The sequence below is a fragment of the Merops nubicus genome, unplaced genomic scaffold (genome assembly GCF_000691845.1).
Source record: "Merops nubicus isolate BGI_N331 unplaced genomic scaffold, ASM69184v1 scaffold18492, whole genome shotgun sequence".
Taxonomy (NCBI): domain Eukaryota; kingdom Metazoa; phylum Chordata; class Aves; order Coraciiformes; family Meropidae; genus Merops; species Merops nubicus.
The window spans coordinates 24,070-32,012 of record NW_008595898.1 but is presented as its reverse complement, the minus strand read 5'-3'; the positions used below and the strand labels follow the sequence as shown (position 1 = coordinate 32,012).

At 40.7% G+C, this 7,943-nt stretch overlaps 1 protein-coding gene across 1 annotated transcript in view; it reads left to right on the top strand.

The window, feature by feature from the left end:
• The window catches only part of LOC103769050 (rap guanine nucleotide exchange factor 4-like), a gene marked incomplete at its 3' end in the record, with an annotated part of 16,330 nt that overhangs the window by 4,179 nt on the left and 4,208 nt on the right, over positions 1-7,943 (top strand). The window contains exons 2-3 of the mRNA XM_008936223.1: positions 753-895; positions 2,003-2,091. Of these exons, the coding sequence (XP_008934471.1) occupies positions 753-895; positions 2,003-2,091 (232 nt within the window). The remainder of the gene's footprint in view (positions 1-752; positions 896-2,002; positions 2,092-7,943) is intronic.

Here is a 7,943-nt window from a genome sequence, read left to right as displayed (position 1 = left end):
GAAGCGGCTGAACTGCTGGTCCCCATACTACTTTGTTAGAGGGAGTTCTACAATTTTATTTTTCTCAAAATCTTTGATTTTTTAAAGCTGTTACTATCATAGATTTAAAATATTTAATTATTTGGAGTAAAACTCTTTATCCTTACCAGTGAAGAGTTAAGATTCTTGATGCCTATTTAATTTGTCCCACATTAAGAGAGAGGAACTGTGTGAAAGAGAATGTACTTATGAAAGTTGTCTTTCTTGCTTGCAAGTGAGAGGAGGAAACAGAACACTGAAGTTAGTTTATACTGGGTAAAATGCAGAAGAGAGATGTGGATATAGGAGTTACTACTGCATCTAAAGCTTTTCTTTTAGCCAGATCAAGGACTTCTGTTTTGCACACTGATTCCACAGACCTCTTGCATGTTTGGACATCTGTTTATTTGTGTTCCCTTACAAACTTAAAACTATATATAATTTTAAGCTCTTTGGGATAAGGACTGTATCATCATATGTGCTTACACAGTAATTGCTACAGCAGGACTTTGGTGCTAAATGGAGCTTGTGCTGAATGATAATAACCACACACAAGTTGATAAGGGACAGTTGTTGGGATGTTTTGGAAGGGTTTCATTATGTACCTGTGAAATGCAGTTTAAATGGTTTATGTTATAGTGTGATCTTTAATGCAAACTTTTTAAAGTTTGGTGCGTGCAGGTGGGAATGTTTCTCTAAAGCTCTTGAGAATTTTGTCCTTTCTTTTCTTGCAGACCTCTGGAACGTTCCAGTGAAGATCTAGATATAATATTCACACGACTGAAAGAAGTGAAAGCTTTTGAGAAATTTCATCCAAACCTTCTCCAACAGATATGTCTCTGTGGATACTATGAAAATCTGGAAAAAGGAATCACATGTAAGAGAGCTTCATATGTTTATCTATTTTATGTAGGTAAAATTCTGGCTTAGACTGTGATGGTGTCTAGGAGATTGATGAGAGAGCACAATCAGTGGAATGGCCATAAAAATGTTTACAGTCATGGGGGAAGGCAGAACCAAAATGCTCCTTGCTCTACAAATACAGTGTTTAGTGAATCTATAGTAACAAGGCACCCATTATTTGATTTAGGACTTTGCCACTGTTTTGTTGAAAGATTAGAAGCAAGTTATTTCACTTAGGCCTCATTCTTCCCCTATAAATGTGCTATTGATCTCTTTTGTAGGTGCTTTGTGATCTCAGAGGTGAAAGTGTATCACTACACATATCGCTATAATAGCATGTGGCTTGCAGTCACTTTGGATAACACAAGACAGATTTGCAGAGCTGCATACTGCTGTGGGGTGCAACAGCTCTGTGATGGCTCTAGCAGCTTGCATGCCAGATGAAGGTGGACAGCTGTGCTTGGTCTGTGAAGCTGAGATGGAAATAAGCGGTGGTCTTGTGATGGGAGTGTGCAAATTCCCAGAGCTGTACCAGGGGAGTGGCTGATGGAGACCTGTGGTATTTACTAGAGTCTGAGGTACCCCTGAGATGAATCTGGCATGGTTTAGGCACACAGCACTTGTGTTTCCTTAGAGTGGTAGCAATCCTGATGCTCTTTAGTTACACAGTTGGAGTGCCTGAACATCAAAGTCTTGCAGCTGCTTGTCAGCCAGAACTCTTACTGAAGTCAGTGGGAGCTGTGTCTGCATTGGAAGATTGTGAATTTCAAGGGGATGTTGTTCAGAAAGTACTTTGCTTTGTTTATTAGCTAAGATTGTAGTAAAAAAGCAGCAAGGAGTAAACTGGGGAGAAGAGTGAAGCAATTCTGTGTGTTCAGTGTATTTGCAGTCTATTGACTGGTTTACTAAGTATGTGTTTTCTAGTGTCATTGGAAATATTATTGTAATAGAATTTGCCATATCAGACTACTTACTATAGTTCTAGCAGTGACTACAGGAGTACAGTGATATGAGAGAGAATGTCTGTTAACGTTGCTGACTTAAAGAGATAGCTCTTATTTACAAGATTTCATCTCTCCAGTGTTTCGTCAGGGTGATATTGGGACGAACTGGTATGCTGTTCTGACAGGATCACTGGATGTGAAGGTTTCTGATACAAGCAACCACCAGGTAAAAGAGACCTATGTTTTTTTTTTTTTTTTTAAATGAAACTATCCAGTCAGTAGTAAAAAGAAAAGATAGGATTTACACTGAGGTAGATAACAATGAATTATGTTGTGCAGGTATTTTGTCTTATCACAAGCATATTTTCCTTTGTTTATGGGGACAGATCATGCCATTGAATTCAACAAAACTGAAATGTAATGCTCTGGAAAATAGTCTGTTTTCATATGAAAACAGACTCCTCTGTCTTTTCTAGTAGTGCCATACAAGGTTAAGCTAAAGAACTAAGAGTTGTTAATTAATTTCCTGGAGGTGTTCAAGGCCAGGTTGAGTGAGGCCTCAAGCAACCTAGTCTAATTGAGAGGTATCCCTGTCCATGGCAGGGAGGTTATATTAGATGATTTGTAGGGTCCCTTCCAACCTAAGTCATTCTCGGATTCTATTACTGTAATTCCTTTAATTCCTAATTTAAATTAGTCATTGTTCAGAAAGTTCGAATCAAACCCAGACCACCAACAGTGAAGTCTGATAACAGCATACTGATGTCTTCACTGTAAGAATAAGAAAGTATTATAGTAATAGCAGAGTCTTGGAACTGCTGCTGTGTTAGACCTGGAAGTAATACCTAGTCTGTTTTAAGAAACAGAAGAACAAGTAAAATACCCCCAAATTCTAAGCTACTTATTGGTATTATCTTGACACCCCTAGATTTTAAAAAAATGGGAATTTAGAGTAAGAACAAAGAAAAAGGATGAGATATTTCTCCTTGAAAGTCTCCCACCCATGTTGTCTAATGTCACACTGACAAGTCATGCACTTTCTGCTGTGAACTGAGTCTTCTGGGAGGGTATCATGTCCCATTCCCTGCTCTCATGTTTGAGATCTGGGATTGTCCCATCCTGTAGCTCAGCATGAGGTTGTACCTCTGACATGCAACTCTTTGTGCCTTCACAAGCAGTATAGCTCCCCAGGTCCTGGAGTGTAACAGTAGCCCTCTTTCCCAAGTTGATTGACTGTATCACGAATGGTGGGGGTGATGGTGGTAGTATGTTGTTTGGCTCGTTGGTGAAAGTTTCTTGCTCATAGCAGATTGGCAGAAATTGGATTTTTCACTTTGTTGAGCACTGCATCACAAGGGAAATCTGGTCAGAATATGAGTTGTGGCAGTGTGTCAGCACTGGGTCTTCTACTTCGTTCAGTAAACTGATAGAAAAGAAACTTCTTTCATACCATTATTTTTAGCAACCTCTTCACTGTACTAGGTAGAGACTGATTGAGAGTATAAGTAGGCTAATTTGATCAATTCTCAGCATGTCCTGACTATTGTTGGTATTGTCACAATTTAGAACAGTACTGGGTTCTTATGAGACCCTTTTCTGTGCATGTCTAAAGCAATCAAATATTTTCCGGTGTTTGCCAAAAGATGGCACCATGCTGCTGTTAGGGACCAGCGATCCTTACGGAATGTCCTTTTTTGGGTTAGAACAGGGCTGGTTCTGTTTCATAATTTTAACTTGTCAGCTAAAGCTCGTCTAATTAACTGCTCTGTCTGAAGCTAACAACATATTTTCAGCAAACTGTCTGGTTTTAGCAGTGGTAAGACTTCATGTTTAGAGTGACTGCCAGGGATTGGTATGCAGACCAAGGCCACTGCTTAGCTTGTCTCCCACACGGAGGGGGGCAGAGTACCCCGCACCTGCAGGGAGGGCGGGCAGGATAACTGACCCCAAGATTCACCAGTGGGGTGTTCCATCCCACAGCCATCATAGGCAGTAGAAGCTGAAGGATCAGGAGGGGCAACCCCTTCCATCGGCCCTTCTGTCTCCCTTGTGCTGCCTTCTGCTGGCTGCTCCTGCTGCAGGGGCCAGCATCCGAGGAGGACTTCATCCATCCTGCCTTTGATCCCGAGCCCTGTGTTCCTGAGCTGAGCTCCAGAATCCAGCTTCTGTATGTGGTCCTCTGTGGCCAAGTCCAGCTTGGGACTTCTTCCTGGGGGCTGCTCCCCAGCCAGGGGTGACGGTGATGTGTTGCTATCAGGTATGGGAGGGTTAGGTTCAATACTGGTTTTGTATATAATTGTACATATTCTATTTTTTATCATTAGTACTATTATTATTAGTGGTAGTATTAAAGTTGTTTTTCTCATCAATAAGTCTCTCTCCCTTATTCCCTTTCTCTTTTCCTTTCAGGGGTGGGAGAAGGGGGTTAACAGAGCGTCTGTTACGGTTCCAGAGGTGGCCCTGACCCCAAACCGCAGCACTGAATCAGGAAGAAGCATAGATACAAAAACATTCTGGATGTGGAATTTAAATTAAGAATCTGTTTGGATCTGGGAATCCAAATCTTGGATCCAGAATCCTGTTGGATGCAGGATAGAATACTTCAGCCTTTTTAATATAATTTTTTTTTTTTTCTGCTTGTTCAGGTTCAGTGCATTTTCCTGCTAATAGGAGACTACAGAACTACAATTCATGTAGCCCTAATGAATATAATTCATTATATTCTGCAGTAATTTGTTAACGTCACATTTGCTTCTTACAGGAACAATAAACTGAATGAACCACTGCCCAGTTGCCATAGGATAGGGTCTCACTCCTAAAAGGACAGCAGCTCATGTGTTTACTGTTGCAGTGCTGATAAGTTTGGTGGTTGAGGACTCCTAAGTAGTAATTGAGTCCAATTGGTTTTACTCCAGCTTGGTATTTATACCATGTCCCTCTTTGTCCATCGTTGTCTCTTCTACTCCTTTTCCTGCCTTTAGCTCCTGGGTGCTTTGTTCTAGTCTTGCCTGTACTTCCTTGTTGGCATGGTGCTGCTGATCTGTCTTGAGCTTTGAAGCACTTGCTGGTACTCCTTTCCTACTGTGCTCACTACAAAGCCAGATGGTGGAGGAAATACCACTGTAGCCCCATAGGCAGTCAGGCTCAGTTGCCAGCATTGTGCTCCCAGCTAGTAATAGATGACCAGTGCTTAAAGTGTAGGGGTGTTTGTAACCTATCCTGGAACACATTTTCCAGTAAGAGCACCCAGGAGCCAAAGCTTCCTTTGCAAAGTCGTAGTAACGATTAGTTGCTCTTCTCTTACTGGTACACCATGAATGGCACTAATGCTAGTGAGAAACTTCCAGCAGAGCAGAACAGAGAGAGAAGTTTAAGTGACTTTAAAAGACTATACCATCTTTTCTAGGAAGAGAGAAGCTAAATTCATATTTAGGTTCCTATTGGTTAGTGTCTTTAGACATGGCTTGTAATCTCTTAGTACTTAAGATGAACAGGAGGTTGTACTAGGTGACTTTCTAAGTTTTCTTAACAACTTGAATTATCCTATGATCATATGATGATGCCTACAGTGTTAATGTAAATATCAAAAATCAATCCACTTGATTAAAAATATTAGTTCCACTTTTACTGGGTATTTATCTATCTACCTAGGGAATTTAAATTTCAGCAAGCCTAGGAAAAAATGTGTTGTGTAGCAGTTACCATGTGCTAACTCTTTCTGCAGTGACCTTTGATGTTTGGTAGCTTTCTCCCATTAAAAGTATGGTGAGTTGTTGTCTGCTTGGTGCTTACTGATAATGGTCTTTGCTCTTCCAGAGGCATGGAGTTATGTGTCTTGCACTAGAAATTACATCTAAACGCACTAATGGGTCAAGACTTCACAATAGCTAGTGACTGAATATGAATTAGACGTTTTGCTGCACGTGAGCTTACTCATGCAGACACCTGTCATTTCTCACCGAAAATATTAGTAATGCTGATTAGGATCAAGCTGAGAATTCATGTAAACATCAAATAATAGGTAATGTTAGTATTTTTATTGTGGTAAGAGGAAGCATTCCATGTACTGATTTAGATGTTTTGATAAAGACAAATACATGTATTTATGATATCATAGATAAAGCCTCACTTCTGTATTGATTTGGAAAAATCCTTTCTGTTTGTGTAATGGTTTGAAACCTGCTGCCCCTGGTGGGTGGGGATCTGAAACCCTAAACCAGGTACAAGCCTGAATGAAAGGGGCGTACACCTGTCCTATTCCCACTCCCCTTTTCCTGTCTTCGGGACTTCCTGCCAAGGTCTATAAAAGGGGCGAGAAAGGCACGCCTCTTCCTCTTGCTCTGGTTCTCTTGCTCTGGCTCTTGCTCCTTTGACCTTCTACCTGGGCACACGCTGCTCTGCTGCTCCCTGTGCTACACGTGGCCGTGGCCATCTTGGAGACCGGGGCCTGATCTACAGACTCTTCCCTGCCTCCATCCCCGTCCAAGGATTGTGCATCCAGCTTCAGTCCATCTCAAGCCAGCGAGATCCAGCACTGGGGAGCCTCAGCACAGCATTTGGGTTTTGTATATTTGGAAGTTTAATCTTCCTTGCCTTGTTGTTCCTACAACCCCCCTTCCCTGTTAAACCCCTACCCTTCTCCTTTTCTGTACCCTGTTAAACCCCTTCCCTTCTTCCTTTCTGTTCCCTGTTAAATAATATATTTCATTTTGTTAATTTTCAATTTGGTGCAAGGTTTTCATTACCCCTGCCTTCCTTATTTACCTCTCTACCTGGGAAACTGAGGGATAAGGGAGGTGGGACACAGTTCTGCCTTCTAACCGGGACAGAACAGTTTGCAAAATGGTATTATGTCACAAGAGGGCAGTGTTAGAATACATAACCAACTGAGTACAGGCAGTGTTTAATACTAAAATGACTACTTTGAAAATCATGTTCAACTACTTATATCTGATTTAGAGAGTTTAACCAGAGCATGTTTCTCCGTTACTGTTAGTTCTGTTCCACTGAGGTGGTAAAATTTGCTGGCTGCTACTGGTTATGATGGTATTTCATTTGCCACTGAAAAGGGACAATACAATTTGCAACACACAGATCTGACAGGATTACTCATCCACTCACACCATGAGTGGTGACTGGTCTGCTTTCTATACAAATTACTTAGGAATTTTCTGGGTATTCAACAATCAAGAAGAAACTGAAGGGGACTTTTTTTTTTTTTTTTTAAAGTAAAAATGTTACAATGTGAATTGTAGAGGTAAGTGTAATAAACTGTTTTTGTCTTGCCTCAGCTTGTTTCTAAAATATACCCTCATAAATACTGTACTTAAAAGTCTCACAGAGACGTAGTAAGTCTCCTTTCAAAATAAACAGAAAATTAAGCCTGTTTAGAATCTTATCAGAAGAGGTCTTTACCCTCAGTTAGGAAGAGATTCTGAATTTCATTTTTATTTGGCACTGTTACCTGCCCAGTGTTACAACCAAGGTATATAGTAATAGAAGTTCCTCTTAGAGATACTCCTAGTTTGATGATGCCTATAAAATACTGCTGACTGCCTTGTATATGTTTAATCTTTGGACTCTGTTTTGAAAATGAACAGGTACTGAGGGATTACTGTTGGTAATGTCTCAGAACAAAGCTGGGAATAAATGCCCTATGACAAAAGCCTCAGTGTGACATCTTTGCCAGATTCTGCAACATTGTGTTTTACTGATTTAGATTCAGAACCTTTTACTCCAAATTACAAAGATTTATATTCCTATCTGACAAAATGGGAAGGAATGAAGAGAACAAAGACCAAATAGCAATTTGATCTGCAGTTTTGCTGTAGTGTGCCAGCTGGAATCATAGTGTGCGCTGGGGGCTATTGCCAGTTTATCTTGCCTGTGGTTTGGAGTCTCTTTCAAGCTGATCACTTTTTAAAAACAGACCAAACTGAGCACAGGGCATTGACTTTACAAACAATTAGCCTTTTTTAGAGAAACTCTAAAGAAGGAGCTGTGGGTGTTTGGGTGGTACAGCAGCATCAGCTGTAGGAAGATGCAGAGGGCTAGGGATCAAAAGCCAAATAAGTTATT